The sequence below is a fragment of the Numenius arquata genome, chromosome Z (assembly GCF_964106895.1).
Source record: "Numenius arquata chromosome Z, bNumArq3.hap1.1, whole genome shotgun sequence".
NCBI classification, from domain to species: Eukaryota; Metazoa; Chordata; class Aves; order Charadriiformes; family Scolopacidae; genus Numenius; species Numenius arquata.
In genome coordinates this window covers 4277975-4297200 of record NC_133616.1, presented here as the reverse complement: position 1 = coordinate 4297200, position 19226 = coordinate 4277975, and the positions used below count along the sequence as shown (strand labels likewise).

General features: G+C 38.8%; 1 protein-coding gene across 1 annotated transcript in view; it reads left to right on the top strand.

Moving 5' to 3' along the window:
• Positions 1-19226, top strand: part of ARK2N (arkadia (RNF111) N-terminal like PKA signaling regulator 2N) — a 47044-nt gene that overhangs the window by 21681 nt on the left and 6137 nt on the right. Inside the window, exons 3-4 of the mRNA XM_074166534.1 lie at positions 14214-14396; positions 18751-18877. Coding sequence (XP_074022635.1) covers positions 14214-14396; positions 18751-18877 — 310 coding nt within the window. The remainder of the gene's footprint in view (positions 1-14213; positions 14397-18750; positions 18878-19226) is intronic.

Here is a 19226-nt window from a genome sequence, read left to right as displayed (position 1 = left end):
TTATAGACAGCAAAGGAACCAGTTAGATAATATAATACAATAAATATGCATTTAGTATAATAATAAAAATGGCATTTTTTGGCTTGATTTTCTTTTTAACCCTGAAGGCCACCAGGAAATAAAGGATTGAATAAGGCTTGTTATAAGAACTGCAAAGGAAGCATCTGAAGCATTGATTTCCTGCTACTGTAAATTGTAGATATACTGTGAATGATGCCTTGTGAAAATAGTATTGCAGGGTAATATATATTTCAATATCTAGTCTCTTCAGGGTACAGAACAGTTTTGTCAACTTTGACCGTGCTAGTTCATTCTTAACTTTAAAAGCCTAGCTAGATTGTCTTGCATGTCGCCATCAATAGCTTTTATTTAAATGCAATTAAAACTTCCTCAACATTACTTAAAGGTGTCTGACCATAAGCCTTTGGAAGTCAGAAAGGCTGCCATTTAGTTACTTGGTCTTAGGATAAGATCCCTGCCTAAAGACGCATAAACAGAATCATATTGGATGTTCATATGAACATAAATATTTTTTTCAGGGAGGAAAAAGACACTGAATATACAAAAGGAACCACAGTTTAGGAAAATGGTACCTTTTCACTGAATTAATTTTAGTTAGAATGTAGTCGGAGGGATGTAGATTAGTTGCTGTAAAGTAATTTATTTTTGAGCAGAGGACCTGAATGCTGAATTTCCAGCCTGTCTGACAGGTAAACGGATGGGAGAGAAGACTTAAAAAGTAGGGCTTTTAATAGAAGGGTTTTGGCCCCCGATGGGTAGCATTGCGACTGCTCAGAAATAAGAGAATAAGTCTAGGCTTCATTTAGCTGTTACTGAAGGACTTACGTATACCTCATTTAGATAGCTCCTAAAAAGAATGTGTTGTTTAAATAATACTGTAATTTAATGTACACAGTGAAATCCCAATAAGGATTTAGTGCCTTACGTTTTTATTAGTAACTATTTGCTTAGGGTTGTGCAATGATTTCTCTCGCTCTTTGGCTATTTTCTGTTATTCTTAAGCTAGAAGATCCCACAGGTTTCATGGTTACATATTAAATGGTCAGGTTCCGTAGCTGCTTTGTGTAGTTCAATGTGACGCTTGTCTTGTTTTGGAATTACTGTAGGTCATGTTTGTGTGTTGGGAGAGCATGCACACGTTGTTCGTTATTCCTCAAACAGGTACAGAGCCTCGCCGTCTTGGGGTTTTATTGCTTCCTAGAGGATTCCTGAGCGAACTCGAAAATATAGATACCACTGCCTTTTCTTATCGATTGAGTAAGATAATGAGGATGGCCTTCTCTTCTGCGAAAGTTCTTCCTGAAAATGCCAAAGCCAGTCATTTTGACCATCTTTTTGATGGATAGGAGGAAGGAGAACAATTTCCTTCTGACTTTGCCCTGTCTGTTTTTTCCCCTTGGCTAGAATTAACACTAGAAGTGCTGCCCGGCCGGTGGCTCCTGCGATGGTAATTAACGCTAGGCTGATCAACTCCCCGGTGATGTAGCTGTGTCCCTCAGACCTAAGGGAGGGCGCTTCCACCTGGTGTAGTAGCACAAGCATTCACTTACCTCCTCGTGTTTGTGTCTTCGTCTTGTGTCTTCCCTTCATTGGTATTTAGTCTGTTCCCCAAAATTAGACCACGAGCTTTGGGCTTGGCTCCTTCAGATGCTGCAAATCACTGTATCAGCCTTTACCTCTGTTACCTTGTGCGCAGTTTTGTCTGTGTTCAACAATCCATTATAAAAGGGTTCGAGTATGTAAGTAAAATACACGTAATTATTCAGGTTTATCCGTTAAACAGTAGTATTTTGGATCACAGCTTCACAGAACTGAACATGTTACTGTGTAATGTTTTTGACACCTTCAGTTGAATTCAAAATAGGAATTGCAAGGGAATTGGACTAATTCGGTTAATTTATTTTAAAGAAAAGACCTTCGTGACAGAATTATCTGAGAATTCTAGAATAAAAATTATGTTGAAGCCAAAATTCCTATTATAACCTCAGTGAGTGTAAAATGTTATTTTTGACGGTAATACTGTTGGTTAATATTTGCCAGTTCCTCCCCCGTTGCCATATCCGAGGGGTGCAATTAGAAAAGTTGTTTTTTTTTTTATTTTTTGTTGTTGCTTTCCTGAGTTTAACATGCCTTAATAAACAATACTGTGTTCTTGCTTAACGATGTCTCATCAAATGGCCTCAATGTCTTTAAAGCTGGCTTCAGTCGTGCTGGGGGATCTGGAGGAGCGACCAGGGAAATTCCAGGATTGCTTGACAGGGGCACCGTGTGGGATAGGAACTGCATAGGCAATGTCCTGGAAGAGGCCATGAACTGCTTTGCCGAGATGCAGAGGCAGACAGAGGAGAAATTTCGCATGTGGATAGAAAAGCTAACCCGTCTTGACACGGATGAAGAAAGCAAGCAACATCTGGAGCCCAGGGAACCTAAAATTCAACTAGTTGGCCAAAGAATCCCCCCTACCACCCAGTCAGGGGCTTTCATACAGATGCCTGATAGCCAAGTACTTCCACAGCAGTCGTTTAATTCTTACGTGGGCTATCAAAATGTCGATGCTACGCTAGAGTTTCCAGCGACTTTTAATAACAATTTTCCACCTATGTTTCCAGAGAACGGGAATATTGCAGAGCCTGATCTGAATCAATCATAAACTTAAAAAAAAAAAATAAAATAAATAAAAGTCCACTCTTTGCAATCTTGATGTTACTTTGGATTAATGCTAAAAACAAGGTTTGCTTTTCTCTTCCTATGTGTGTGTTTTGTTTTTTTCTCTTTTGGGTTTTATTACCATGGTATCATTTTTTTTAATTTATAGAGAATGTATATGTCGTTTAAAAAAACCCCACAGCATTCCCATGTGCATGTGCCAGCACACACATACAAACACCTGTAAAGGTGTGGGGGGGGAACCACCCTAAGCTTTCATCACTGAACTTGGGAAAATATAACTTAGAATCCTTTATTAGATGCCCCAAAATCGGTAGAGCTATGTTTGTTACAATAGGAGCATTCAGAGTATTCATCCAGATGCTCTTTTTGCATGTTAAAACATTTATATAAGGAAGTAAGTTTTATATTTAAAGATGTAAAGTACCCTAGAGAACCAGACTAGATATACGGACCCATAACATTTCCTTAACTATCGGTTTACTCCCAAGTTTTGCAGCTTGAACGTGTCACACACTAGTTTGTTTTTGGTTTTGTTTTTTTTTTTCTTCTTCCTCTTTAGGCAGAAGTAATAAATAAGCTTACCCTAAAGATTTAGCTATATATAACAAATGTACGCGACTGATTTTGTATTTTTTTTTTTTTTCTGTCTCCCATTTAGTAGTTCATTTTCTGTCCAGAGTTTTTATTAATGTCACTGCTGTGTTGCACATGGCATATTTATGGAAGCAGCTGTCTCACACTGTGTGCACAAATACGCACATGTATACATAAATATATATATATATGTGTGTGTGTGTTTGGTTTGGGTGGAAGTCATCTCCTGTAATTTTAGGTGTCTAGGGGAAGAGATAAGCACCCACAGAGGGTACCTCTTGGCAGCGCCTTTCTCTTCCATTAGCAGTCAAAACCTCCCTTGTAAACAGTTCACTTTTTTGGCTAAAGTCAGGTGGGATGAATCACACCCGTGCAGAGAAAAGCGCTGCTGCTCCCTCCTCTACGTAGGATCAAACCCCCGTCCTTCAGGCTGGAATAAAAATAGTGGTGTCAGCCCGGAGGTGAGCGGCCGCCGGCGGGTGGGTTGAGCCCCCGCAGAGGGATTGAGAGGAAGGTTTGAGGGTCGGAGGAGCAAACACCCTGGTGGTCTGAAGGTGTGGGTCCCTGGGTCAGCCAGCAAGAGCTGCTCCTCAACCATGCTCAAACGCCGCTGGCATCGTTGTTTACTTGTGACGGGGAATGCCAGAACATCAGTTTCATTTTAAATAATACAATAACCTGCTATTGTGTGGATTTTTTTTTATACTGATAGTTATCCTGAATAGGCAGGCTTGAAACTGTGATGTTTAAAGTAGGATTAATTTAAAGTATATATTAGAAATCTCTATTTAATTCTTACTATTACCGTTACAGGGATTTTTTTGGCTCTATTAAGTCCGTTCTTCATGTGAAGTAACTTCTCTGTAGCTACCAAAAATGTATATTTATCATTGGTTAGAACTTTCTAAAAGTTTCTAATTCAAATTAAAGTTCTAGTACTGGAAATTGAAAGTCTTTGCATAGGTATAGTTTAAGTAAAGAGAACACTATAGGTCTCCTTTAGCTTTGTTATTTTGCATTACAAACCAGCCACCTTTTTTTTTTTTTCCCCCTAATTATTTTAGTGTAATTCCTTTTCTTCCTGTTGGAAATAGTCACTGTCTTCTGTTGGTCTGGCTTTTTTTCATTCCTGAAGTCAGTGGGAGTTTTTTCTATCACTTTATATGGAGGTTTGGATCAAACCTGTAACAGGAACTCAAGAAATGCTTTTTGTTATCAGTATAACGCTTAACACTGGTGTTTTAACATTATACCTGGCTCAGACTTACTTTTTTTTTAAAGAATGTGATGCCTTCATTAAAAAAAAAAAAAAAGGGGTGGTGGTGGTTAGAGAGCTGTGTTATTTTCAGAGTAATTGTTTGAAAGACTATGCAGGAGATAATTTTTAACTACTGGAATAAATTATTTACAGATCACCTTCATGCATAATTTTGATACAAAGATTTTGATATGAACTTGTAAGAAAACTTGCTCGTCTGACATTGTATGCATTTTTAATTTAACTATAAGTAAAAGTTAAATGAGTTATGTTTAATTGCAATTTAATAAACTTGTCTTCGTCTGTTTAAAATTTAGGATCCTTCAGGGAAGATTATTTGCTGATATAAAAAGAAAAAATCAGATCCTTCTGGTGTTCATAGATTTGAGAGATATATATATTAATATACCTTTACGATGATAAGAGCAGCATATTTTAAAAGCATGACAAGTCTTCCCATGCATGCAGAAACAGCTTTTTGCAGTTACTTTTCTTTTAATGTGTACAAGTCACTTAACTCAGTATGTCTGTAAGCATGCCCTTAACTTTTTTTATAAAACAGTATATATATACATATATATATGAAGCAATTAGGTATTTTGAAACAAATTGTGTAAGGAGGTCAGTTGAACTTACTTATCTCTCAGACTGAAACAGACTTTTACGTACTGATCTCATAAATGGATGAAAACTTCGTTAGGGATGTAGCCAGTGAAATCTTCGCCAGCTTTCAATGTCTTCGTTAGGTAATCTCTTAAAAAATGAAATTATTCTCTGTATTAATAGATTAAAAAAATGGATCTGGTTGCTATAGGCAAAACTGAAAAACTGTCAAACATGTTTATCCATTTATGTTAACTGTGGGTTTTTTTTCAATGCAAGTAGCTGTGAATGTGAAAGAACAAGCAGAGGACTATAGCAGTTGAGCATACAGATGTTAAAGCTGTACTCTTTCCAGGATAAAATTATTCTGAGGCACCCAGAAGGCTGAGAGAATAGTTCATATTAGATACAATTTTAACTTACTTTCCCTACCAAAGCCACCTAGTGATTAGAACACCTGTGCAAGACCAATGGTTGTAAATGATTTCGTAAATGGGAAATAATAAATTTTGTTGGGTCGCTCTTTTCACTCAGGTCAAAACCGGAGCCAGATCTTCAGCCGTCGTAAATCAGCTCCTTTGAAATGAATTGATTTACACAGTTGAATACCTGGTCCATGAGCTTGCTTTTCCTTCTGGGAGCTGAGAGGGGAACCCTACCTTTCTGTTGTTCAGGTGTAGTCTGTGTACCCTTCCCGATGAAGGGCAGTTAAACAGGAGCATCTCTCTTCTTGCTTTGTATTGTGAATTTGTACGATGCAGAGCACCGAAGAAACCAACCCTCAGATACCAATACTAGTGCTGAGTCCGTATTTTAAATGTGTGCGCCACAGCCTCTGGCATCTCTTTGAGAAAACAGATTCCTAAGACAGAATTTCAGATTTTTTTATTATTTTTTTTTTTCTCCTGGAAATACTTTTGCTGTATTACATGGCTGCCGTGAAGTTTGTCATGATTTCCGTTGTAAGCTCTTATTTTTCAAAGGGCTTTGACTAGAAACTTTCAGGGAGTTAAAATTTCTTCAGCTGAAATTTTAACATAGATTTTAATCTCTTCCATTCTGTATTTCATTTGGCCTTGTTTAAGATTATTTTAAGGTTATCAGAAGGAAACTCTTCTACTTTCCAACCCAGAGTTACATTTTGAATGTTTTTTTTTTTGCTCACATCTCCACAAATTACTTCAAACCCACCAAATTCAACGGGTAGAGGAGGAACCAGTAGGAGTTTTGCACAGACGTGGAGAATAAGAGATGATAAAATTTTAGAGTCACTGCCCTAGGTTTTATACTTCAGAGTGGAGTAAGGAAACATTTTGGTTTCTTTAAAGAATTTTACTTACCTTATGGTTTGAAAGAATAAGTGCATTGAGTCAGATCAGCTGGAGTAAAACTGGTCTAATTCCAGGGAAGATGGTGCCGGTTTAAACCCAGCTGGCTTATTCAAGTTCCTATATTGCCATTTTTAATATCAAATTATATGTTTTCAGTGTGGCAGCTGCTTGGGTAATTGAACACCCGTGGGACTGCAGAGCCGGGATTTAGTAGCAGGTGAAACACAGCTATTTATTTGTTAGCGTTTTTTGCCCAAGTGCAAAAGAAATAAGTCTTTATATAAAAGCTCAATTTAAATGTCACTAAATGTCAAACTGACAATTCAATAAATTAAAAATTAAAGGATACGCTCCTAGAATTGGACCCTCTGTGGGAGTCCCTGGAAGTCCAGGGGCTTTATTTAGTGTGCAGTGTTTAGTTTTGCAGTCTTGGCTGCAGGTTCTTCCCCAGGCGTTTGTGCTGCTTCCCTCCCTCAAGTGGGGTTTGTTAAGGAAAGTCTATAGGAAATTCCACCCTTCACACGTCCCTTTTTCTGAGGGTTTGGGGTTTTCCTTTACATGCTTCTAAAAAAAAACCAATCTGAATTGTCAGGCTTTATCTAGGGAAAGAAAATTTTTAAATAATTAAAAATTATTTTTAAAAAAATATTTACAACATAAATTCAAGTAAAGGCAGTGAAACTTTATTCAGTGTTTCTTTTCCAAAAAGTAACTGAGCAGAGGGGGTCAAAAAAGAGCAAAATCATAAACCTTTCAGATATACTGCTCTTCAGTGTTATTTTTAACAATATTAGGACAAAATAATTCAGGCAGAAGTATACATCTCTATTTTTTTAAGTTCACATTGTCTTTTAGTGTTTTTGCAGGACTGTTAGGTTATTTTATCTGAGCTGCTAGAGTTAAGACTGAAGGACCAATCTTAACTTCAATGAAATGGGATTATATTTGGCAGTTATTTTACAAATCGAAACGTATTTATTATCACTGATTTCTCTTGTTAATATATTTTGTCTCTTCCTGTATCCACATACTGTAAATCTCTCTTTTTTTAAAAGTAATGTTTCAAGGGCATTAAAAAATTAAATCCTAGCCCTATTAAAACCAGTAAAAAATGGCTAGTGATTTCAATGGGGCTAGCGTTTCGCCTCCTTAGAAATTGAACTTATTCTGCAGTTTTTTGGTCAGCGAATCCTTCCGCTGACTTTAAGGGGAGTCCTTGCCTGACAAGCGTGTGTAAATCAGGCCAGTTGAGTAGATGTTTTTTAAAATAATCGAGCTGTTTTTTAAAACCATCGGGGTCTGCACTGTGACCACGGCAGTTCCATTCGGAAGCATTAGAACAAATCCGCTGTGTAATTTGTGCTGCAGAAGCTGAAATGTTCAGGCTGATTGATGGAGATGGACAGTACCTTGCAAAGCAGTGCAAGCTGAAAAACGGGTCTTTCTCACCAGTTTTATTAGTCTCATCGTGTTAGATCAGCAGAATGAAGGCGCATGGAAAAAAGGCTTATTAAGTTAGAAGCAATTTCGGGATCTCGCAGAGTGATGGAGCAGGGGTTTAGTCTGGGCCAGCAAAAGTTTCATGTCAAGGCTGTACCAGTCCTTCCATGGGAAAACGCGTTTTTTACTTGCAAAAATGTGATATTTTCTGCAGCGGTGCTTATGGGGTGTGTGTTTGCCTGCCTTTTCCTAATGTACGTTGTATTTACATAGGGATTTTTTGCTGGGTTTTTTTTGTTGTTGTTTTTAAACTGTCATATGTTAAGAGTGGGGTGTGATGGTTTCCAAAACCCTCCTGATCCGCTTTTGCAAGTAAAACTGGGGAAGAGATCTGGCTAATATATCTGCTTCCATAATTAATAAATCATGAGTTGACGTCAGGGAAAATAAATCCTATCATGAGATATAAAGTGCACGCCACTTCCTGGTGTCTTCAATACACAGCCATGTCCCATGTGCCTTTGCTTAACGCACAATGAAAAAAGACTTTATTATATATTTATATACAATTTGGTAAAACAAATCCAAGGTATTTTCCATCTAGTCATCAAAAAGCCTGAAAGAATGAATGTTGATCAGCAAGACTTGAATTTTTGAGATCTCTTTTGATGTGTGTGATAGATTAAAAATTATCCAGTCTGAGAACACGTACTCATTTGGTCATGTTGTTTTGATTTTATTATTTTATTATTATGGTTTTAAAAAAAAACAAAACAAAAGCTTTACTGTGTGAAATGAAGGAAAATGTGAGGAAAGTGGATTCATCAATAACTTTTTGTTCACTTTATGATTTTAGAGAGAATGTTGTTACACTACTATTGTTTTTTATTGTATTTACAATGTATTCTTTGCCTAACCCTGTAAATTTTGAAATGTAACTACTGTAATCTGGAATAAATAAATAAATATAAATAGTAATGAAGTGTTCCATGTCGATAAACAACATAAAAAAGCACAGATCTCCTGCCCCCCTTCGGGAATTTTTTTAGGGTTTCAGCTAGTTTTTGCCATTTGAACTGCACACGCTTTACGAAACTGCAGCTCCGAATCAGGTTTTAAATAATACCAGGTTTAGCATTATTGATCTAAAACCAAGTGTCTGTGGCTTCTGCCCCTAGTCTTGTGTATGAAGCCTTTCTGCTTGGATCAAAGTTACTGATGTAAAACTATTTTGGCAAGTCACTTAGGTTGAATCCTCTAGTTTTTGGCGCACAAAATATGATTACTTTGATTAGTGTACTGATCATCTGATCTTAATATAGGTATTAAAGTCCATTCTAAGTTTTGCTTAATCTTGAAGTAAATGGAGTTCTCTCTTAAGTTCGTGTCAAGTGTAAACGAGGGCAGTCTTAGAACTTTTATTATTTTAAAATGTCTCAGCATTCTCTTTTGTTACGTAAAAATAAACACGCTTTAGCTTAGAGTGCTGAGGTGGAGACAAGGCGGTGCCTGTATTCACAGTGAGGGGCAGCGGTGGGGCTGGACGAAGACCCGTCTCCTTGGGCTTGGACCTTCCTGCGCCACCTCTGTGTTGCCTTTTTAGCTTCTGCGGGTTTCACGAAAGCATTCCCAAACACTATTTTTGAACTCCTCAATAATTTACCAGTTAAAAATAGCTCAGTAATTTGAGGGGAGGGTTGTTTTCAGCGAAGCGGGGCTCCTCTGCTCGTTAGCCTTCAGCAAATCTCCGCTTGCCTCAGTTTCCCCAGTAGGCGTAAGGAGGTTAATAACCACCTCAGAGCTCTTCAACATCCATTAATGGAAAGCTTTGTGTAAGAATTAAGTGCTGTAATTATTATTGCTATTATTATTGTACCTGCTTGGTATGTTTTAAAGCTTAGGGTGGTGTTTGCACCTAAATAAGGCTCCACGTCTCCTCGTCACAAAGATGCTGATAACTCCAGAGGGCGATTCAGCCCACCAAAATTAGGCTTTTAATTCGGAAGTTATTTCAATCGGGATAGTCCTCTGGAGATTTCAGTCTTTTTCCACTAACTTGTAGAAGGAAAAAAAAAAAACAGCAAAGCTTAAACCCCCTCCATCCTTAAGGCTGGAGTTCATTTTGGTGATTTTCAGCAGGGTAAAAGTTAGGTGCCTTCTCTACGGGGGTTGTCTCAGCTCTTGTCTGTTGGCTGGGGAAGAAGGGGAGATGGTGATGCTCCAGGCTGCAATTTCCAGGCTGAGATTACTCGACCCTGAGGTTCCTCTCTCTGGCTACAGTGGGGAGTGAGTTTAGGTGATAATCTTGGCCCTGCACGCCCAAATTTAAGAAAGCTAAAGAGAAATAATGACTTAAAGGACTAAACTCCCCATCCGGGTTCTGCTAGCTAATATCTTTTGTTTCCTACGATGAAGCCCTGCTGTGCAGTGATACCCAGCTGCTGCAGCGCAAAGGTATGGTGCTTCTTACAGGATCCCTGCTTCTGACCTCCCGCCGAAACTTTAAGGTTGATTTCTCCCTTTTTGCTCGTGCTGCCATTATAATGAATTAAGGGATAAGAGGAGCGTGGATCTTACTGTTTAGATAGCTGAATGTTGAGATGTGGCCCTGTGAAAAGCATGGGAGTGGCTAGCAGATAAGAAATTATTGAATTTTCTCTGTTGCAAGCTTAAAATGAAAGTTGATGTGTGTAGACCTGGATTTCTGTGCATCTGGCTTCCAGTTCGGTTGTCCTGAACGGAATTAGTTTTGATGAGCTGTGTAAATTAAGGGAGAATTGAACACTTGGAAATGCTGTCCCCGTGATGACCTCTGCCTCTGAATTCTTTAAAAAAAAAAAAAAATAAATGCAGTCTTTCCCTCCCCCTGTTAACATTAAATGTCAACAGCTGTATTTTGCTGCTGGTACTTATTAACTTTCAGCCTTGTCTTTTTTCAAGCATTTATTGCTTTAGAAATGAATTAAAGCTTATCACCAGGGAAATGTAAGTCTTCCAGTTACCTTGGCTTCTCAAAAGATGTGATTTTTTTCATAAATAGATTGTTTAAATTACTGGCCAGGGAACCTCCTAATTGCGCTACATTAAATTTTGACTCTGGCATGGTTCATTTTGGTGTCTGTTTTTTCTGTCTGTTGAAATCCTGTTACAGTCGGTAATTCCGAGGAGTGGCTCTGTTGTAAAGACGATAAGTTACAGCTATGGTTGTGGTTGATCCTTTTACCTTTTCAACCTGAAAGCATTTTTTCAGTCCTTATTTTGTAGCTGAAGCCAGTTGTCCTTATTTCTTGGTACCACGCATTCACTTTGCATCACATCATCGCATGATCACGTAGTTGGCCGGGGAAGTATTATTTATTTCCACATTTAACCCCTCCTGTCCCATCCTTGTAGCGCTGAAAAGGAAACAGGCTTTAGGGAATGGAGAATTTTTTAGAGGATTTTTTTTATATGCCTTCACTGCAACTTTGATCTAGTTGTAGGTGTCTACAGCTTTATGTATAGGGGGGTTGTGTTGGTTTTGTTGTTTTTATTTAAACACACATAGGCATTTATTACTTATTTCTCCTTTGGTACATGCTGGGAATCCTGGGATTTGTTGCAGCATCTTGGCCATTCTCTTGGCCTTGGTGGTCATTTACTGGTGATAGGCACAGAGAACCCCGCTGTTGGGGGCTTTTCATTTCCAAATCTGATCCTGACAGGCAAGGCTGAGAAAAGAAAAATAAATCTCTGCTGTGATTGCTTTGTAAATAGGCAGCTTGTTTTTTCCAGATTGTTAAAGTGGTGGCTGTTGCACTGACAAATGTAATTACGGTGTGTGAATTATTTTGAAAATATTTTTGTCTGTTTGATGTATACTAAATTTAAGCTAAGTTATAAGGTGTGCTGTTTGGAAGTGTGGAAGATACAAGAGTGGAGCTACAGATAACAAGTTTATGCTTGTATTTCCTACTGATGAAGACTTTCACACAAGTTATTTCTATGGGTAGGTGATGAGAATATCACTCTGCATGTATATACATTTATTATACATTTTTGCATGATTATACATGTAGGAGTGGTACAATTTTGACTTGAGACTATTGGTGCCTTTTGTCCAAATATAATTTTACTTGTGTAGACACGTCTATCTAAAATCAAATTTCGCTTCTCCTTTTGGAGGCCTTAGTAAGAAGTGAGAGAAACAAAAACCTGAAGGAACAGTGCATAGCTCCTGAAATTTTAGATAACCTACTGAAAAAAAGGTCAAATAGTCAATATTGTACTTGACCCTCGTATCTTCTGCACTCAACTGTTTATTTTTACAGTTCACATTATATATGTTCACGCTGAACTCTGATGATAAGACTGAAGGAAAACATGCCTCTCGTGATTCAGTCCAATTGTAACTTCTGCATGTAATTTAATCATCGGCTTTCACAAATAATTAACTGAGCATCAGCTAGCTTAATTTTGAGCTTGGTATGCCATTATTTTCGTAATTGCCTTTTAAAAAGACAAAGTCTGCCTTTCAGTTAATTTTCAGGACTTCTTTTCCAGTCATAATCATCAGCGTTTCATGTTGCGAACAGTTTGGTCTTTAATACATTGGCATTTAACTACCCATTTTTTTTTTTGTCGGGTCTGTTTTAAGTTTGTAATATAACATTGTTTTATGAAATTGTTGTTTTGGAGGCAGGTCTGATCAGAAATATATTGTGAATTTCTTCATACCTTGTTGCAAAACTGATCTTTAGTACGACAAGCAATATGGTCACTCTTTAATGAAGTGGTTGCTAATCACAAAATAGGTGTTTCTTTAAATAGTGGGTTGAATTATATTTCAGGGACCAAGTTACAAACAAAAAAAAAAAAAAACCACCCCAAAACAAAAAGCACCACCTTAAAAACCTCAGTAGAAACAGGTTTTCAGAGAACTAGATTTGAAACTTTTAGTTCATCATGTTCTTTATGTCTTCAACAGCCAATTAACACTCCTAAAAGAAGCCAGTCTTTCCTGAAAAGTCTTTTCATTTTGTTCTTTGTGACTTCTAAAGATTTCTTTAGTCATTTGGTAATTCTGAAGGTCTTATCTTCCTAAACACATTATTAGTTTATGATTATTTTATATTATCCCAGAGAAAGGATAACCTCTCTGTACCATACCCGTGACAAAAAAGGTCCTGCAGACACTCAGCTGCCAGAACTTCCTTGGAGTTAAACAACCACAGCTGAGCTTTAGTCCCACCTGTTTTTCCATTTCATACTCGTTTTTATGGATGAAGCCTTGGCCCAAAGTAAGTTTTGGTTCTGCCATTTGGGAGCTCCAGCCGCTTTCATCCGCCCCGAGTCGATAAGCTACAGCCGAGACGAGGCATTTGAGTTAAAAGGCGCATCCTTTCAGGATTACAATATTTATCCGTGCTCTCTTTGTTTCTGCATTAATCCTTGCCTTGAATATGACTTTTTTTTTCCTGAACCTCTTCTGTTTGTAGCGTGCATTCCAATTATAAATTATTTTTCATTCCTCACAAAGAAAATAGTCTGTCCTAACAAAATAGACCACAAATAGCGCTTTGTTATTCCTCAAGGATAGATTTCAGAATCACATAATCAATTTTCTCTCTTTCTTTCCCCCCCTCACTTTGGTGGCCGAAAATGCATATGGCAATCATAGTGAATTAAAAGCATGTTTATCAGTGCACATGATAGTTTTCTTTCTTGTTATTCTTGATTTTAAAAAAACAACAGCAAAAAACATTGCCATTTTGAAACATTCCCCTGTCCTTGATGAGTAAATGTTATGTAAGGAAAGTTGCCTAATGTTAGATTTATTGTCATTGGATCAGTTACATCAGAAAGTTAGTTTTTTTCAATCAACTCTAAAGTAATGTAAGCTGTCACTTGAGTTTTGTGAAATTCTCTAGTTAAATGTCTTGCCAAATTTAATGTCCTGTAACTTGCTATTTTTTATATTAAACTGAAGGTTTTATCCTTTTACCATTGTAAAAGTAACGCTGTCAGATACGGAGATGTTTGTGTGTTAATGTAAAAGATAATACACAAGTAACTGATACATCGATAAACGTGCTTTTCTTACATTTGTGTTTTCTGTGTATGCAAAGGCTAAAATGTCTCTGTAATCTCAGCCAATGTTCATTAACTCAAGTGTAATAATTCATATAATTCATAGTCCTTCAAGAGCTTTGTGTAGGAGATTGCGTTAATCCTTAAACAAGTTATTTGTGCTTCTGAAGGTGTCTTTGACCGTGTGCCGTCTTCTAACCACGCGTTGCTTTTCTCTCCTCCTGCAGATGGACCCCCAGTTGTAGCTCATTACGATATATCGGACACAAACTCAGACCCAGAAGTGGTAAATGTGGACAATCTGTTGGCGGCCGCAGTAGTTCAAGAGCACAATAATTCTTTAGGAAATCAAGACTCGGCGTCTGCCTGGAGAACCAGGGGGCTACTAAATGAGCTGAGCGCTGAGACAGGTTTGTTTAAATTCACTTCCCCTGATATTCGCTCCAGCCCATCCCAGTTGGTGTCTCTCCCTTTCTTGCTTTTGGTGGTTTTGTAGTTCATACAGCTTTAAAAGCTCCCTGTGTGGATTTTGCACTAAAACAGTACAGATGCTTATTAAAAAGGTCTGACGTTTATTCCAAAATACAACTGATAAAAATTGACAAAGATTCCTGCAGTGTATTTTTGACACTAATTTTCTTAATTATTTTTTCTCCTTCTTTTCCCTCTAATTACTTCTTGGAACTTAGGTCTGGGGTTTTGTTGTTGGTTTTGTTTTTTTTAAAGTGAGAGTGAGCTAAGCCTGTTACCGAATGGTTGATTACGACAACCTATGCCACCAGCTAGTAAACTGGTCATAATCTCATTTTAAGTATTGTCATTTTCTGTGTATCCGTGTATCTGTGTATTTTTTTGTTTATCTCTCTATTTCTTTAAAATACAAGCATTAACTCACCTGGATTTCTAACATGCCTTATAACACTGGGCAGAGCAGCCGCAGATAGAGATGAAGGGTGAAAAGGTGCTGGTGAGTGGGCTTGGCGTCAGGAGACGGCAAAGACATTTCCCTCAAGAAAGCAAGAGCAGGAACACTGTGGAAGAATTCAGAGAAGTTCGTGTAGCTCATAAAAAAATTGCTCAGCTTCACCAAACGCTTGCAACTCTTGTTTAACAAAAGAGTTAAACAACGTGAAATGCGACCGTTTTGGATGTAGAGAGATGAACGGGGAATATCTCTTACCGACTTCATCCCGTAGCCTTGTATGCCAACATATTGCCTTCCTTTCTGTCATTTTTTTTTTTAATACTCAGTACTAAAAATCTTAATTTTTAGCTGCATAAGACACGGAATCTTGCCTGCAGCGGTGAGGCACAGCAGGTTTTTTGTTTCATGCTGTATTTTTCCAAACGTAAGCCTGCCGCCACTTCTCAATGTCTAGAAGGCTTAAAGAAATACAAGGATGTGGCAGATTTTGGAAGAAATGTTCCACTAGAATAGTGGAGTGTATTATATAGTGGACAAGTTGAATATGAGACTATCTATCATCTGTTGCGTTCTTTTCACTGTGGTCTGTGGCTGGATGTTGTTCCAGCCTCTTTGAAGCTCGGCGGTGTTTTCCAAGCTCACAGGATAGCGGCTGACTGGTATTAGCTATTTGACCCCTGACAAGCACGCTCCTTTATAAAGTCATTTATTAGACGATTGGAAGAGCTGAAATTAACCTTATTGTATGGCACTAATGGGTTGGTACTTCAAAGGAGACTAAGGAAATAAAAAGTAGTGTTTCTTACCAAGCTTTCTTCCGCTTTCCGCTTAGGAGTACACAGCTGTGGTGCAGGTAGAAATCTCTCGTCCTTCTTCTGCCTGTATCCAAGGGAAATTGCAAGGAAGGGGTTACCAGGTAAAAGAAACCTAGAAAACTTCAAGAAGCTTCCTCCCTGACCCTGTGGGAACGTGTCCAGACAAATTTGCTTCTGGTTCTTCGGCCGTTTCAGCGTCCGAAGGGCTGAATCTCCTTCTCTTCCCGCGCACGCCTTGCCCCACAGCCCTGTAGGCTCCGTGCGCCTCTGACTGCATGTTTGTGGGTACTGGCCTTTTCTAACCGTGCCTGGGGTCACATGTTTGGAAAAGCAGAGCGTTCAAATCTCTACATCTTGGGCCCAAATTTAATCTTCGGCCAGTATCTAGTTTAACAGGCCATTAAATGATGTGTTCCCATGGGAAAATAACACCATCAGCTTTTATCTGGGAGAAAAATCTTATTAGGACACCCTATCACATCTTTGTGCCTGGGGAAATATTTGGGGCTGTTTTCCAAGCCCTGATGTTGTAGGGCAAACAAAACATCTCCTTTGGGCGTCATCCTAATGCTCGTGCAAAGAAATTAACAGCGTAGGCATGTGATTAGGCATGAAATTTGTATGGCCAGAGGCTGTAAATCTCTCCATCTGCTATGATCCTGATTTATACTCAATTACTGTTGCAATATTTACACTGCTAATCATGGTTTCTCTGCAGCTAATTACCTCTTTGTTGTCTGAACTTAAAGCTATGGTAATGTAGCTTTTGGAGCTCTCACTTATGCACCTGGGAATTCATTTTGGGGCTGAGGGGAGACCTTGTCACTCTCCACAACTCCCTGAAAGGAGGGTGTAGCCGGGGGGGGTCGGTCTCTTCTCCCAAGGAACAGGCGATGGGACAAGAGGAAACGGCCTCAAGTTGCACCAGGGGAGGTTTAGGATGGATATCAGGAAAAATGTCTTCACTGAAAGGGTTGTCAAACATTGGAACAGGCTGCCCAGAGAAGTGGGGCAGGGAAGTGGGGCAGGGAAGTGGGGCACCATCCCCGGAGGTATTTAGAAGCCGTGCAGACGTGGTGCTGAGGGACACGGGTTAGTGGTGGTTTTGTCCGTGTTGGGTTGATGGTTGGACTCGATGATCTGAAAGGTCCCTTCCGATGAAAACAGTTCTATGAACCAAGGGGGAAGACTGATGCTGAGAAATACAAGGTAAAGTACAAGTAAAAATACCTATATACATACAAATATATATATATGTGTATATATTTGTAAACTACATAATTAATACAACATATTAAGGCGCGTTGATATCCATACCAGTTCGTGTCCATCAGTGACCAAGCGTGTGCTGTAGCAGCGGTGAGGTTCAAGAGTGGGGCGATGCCAATCACTGGGGTGGTGGTCACCTAAAGGCTCCCTTTTGGCATGGCCAGCGCATGGACCAAAGCCTTGGAGATCTTCCATTTCATGTTTCACAGCATGCCTGGATGCTTCTATTAAAGAAATATCCATGACCTATTCAGGGACTTCCTGGCAGTCAGTGATATTTGCCAAGAAACGTTCGGCTGAACCGTAGTGTCAGGAAAAGTCTGCCTGGGCTATTGATTTAAGTCCAGCTGACAAATCTTCTTTGCCTTTTGAGGTGGAAACTCCTCCTTCAGATACGTGGCAGCACGCGGGTTTCCTTCCTGTGATAACCCTCACCAGATGTCGCACCAAGGGTCTTCGTTTTCCAAAATCTGAGCATCCAGTATGGTCTCTGCCCCTCTATTTGCTTGCACCTTTTCTGAGTACTTTATTGGTCTTTAGAAGGTTTCCCTGGCACTTGTTTTAATTTCTTCCTCTCTGTCCTCCTGATCTACCTGGGGGTATAATCAGTTCTGCATGTTCGCACGCCTTTGAAATGCGGTGGATTGTTACTGCGTCCTCCTCCTCTTGTCTTTGAAGAGGTGTCCAGTCAAACTAGATATATACATAATATATTCATCTGATCTCATATTCCCTGCTCGACAAGTGATTCTTCCTCTCTGTAATGCAGCTGAGTGAGTGGTTTCTGAGAAGCAGGTAGTCTCATCTGCTTCAGGGCTGCCCAGCATCCACCAGGTTACTGCTAGAGACAGTAAAAGTAATCTTCTTTTTTTTTTTTTAGGTAGGGGAAAAAAAAACAAATGTAGAAGTTACCCTTTCTTATTGATTTTTTTTTAAATTGCATTTTTTATATTTTTTTTTCTGTGAAAAAAATCATAATCTTGGCTGTTTTGTATTTTCTGTGCAAACATTATTTAATACGTCACAGCACAGCTTCACTAATTGTGGTGAAGGACCTTCTTGGCAAAACCTGCCACCCTTGGTGTGACTATTTAGAGAGGACTTGTTTGACAGACCAATGAACTGAGGAACTGTAACAAAAAAACAACACCGCTGTACACAGAACTTATGAAAAACAGATATTTTTTTTCCAAGTGTTTGTAATAATGTTAGAACAGATGTGTGAAGCAGTGTGACCAGAAACTGACGAGCGTGTTGGGTTTTTTCACTGACCTGCTTCTGCTATTTAAAAAAAAATAAAAAAAAATAAAATAAATTAGTTTTCTTTGGTGTGTGTAATATTTCTGTCAAGCCCGTAGGCTTTGTTTGCCACAGTATCACTGAGTTTGATTTACTGACAATAGCTTGTCTTGTTTCTTTTTTTTTAGAGAGGTTTAGGCACAGTCTAGCTCTTAGCGTTGTCATAAAATAACAGCTGGAAAGCCTATTTACATCAAGGGTTCCCCATGCAATAGTCAGGCTTTGTTCACGTTTGTGTGATAACACCTTCACTAGAGCTGCTGAGACTGGATAAATCCAGTGATTTCATCCCGTATCGGGTGATGAACTGAAAGTTGGATGACTTGGTTGAATAAGATTTTCCAATCTCAGTGTTTCAGTCCCTTTGTGTTAGCTTGGGAAGTGCCTTTTCCAGCTGATTTCCGAGTTGTGTAAGCTGTTAATCATTGCCTGCGTCTGCATTTTCTCCACCTGTAGGTCATTTGGATCCAGGCTTCCTTGCAAGCGGCAAAACCTCTCCTGGCAATGCGCAGATCAATGAAGAAATTAATATCGCCTCTTCCGATAGCGAAGTAGAGATTGTTGGAGTTCAGGAACATGCCAGGTAGGAATGCCTTTTTCTTGCTCTAATATTTCTTTCACCTTACCAGAATATCTGTGTTGCCAAAATTAGCAAAGCAAAAAAACCTGCTGACTTCCACTTCTGTAGTTACCCATCCACAGCTGGCAGCAAACGTCGCACTTGTTTTTTCTAGTCTGCTGGTCACAATGATGCCAGAATGTGTTTTTCTTTAGAACATCATCAACTTGATAATTGCTCAGATTAAGCTTGTGATTCCATATCAAACATTAACAGGCTAAATGTATGTGGTATTAAAATACCAAATATTGAGATACCAAATTTATATACGACGGGAACCATTGTTAAGAATTCGGATTTTAGGGCATAGTGT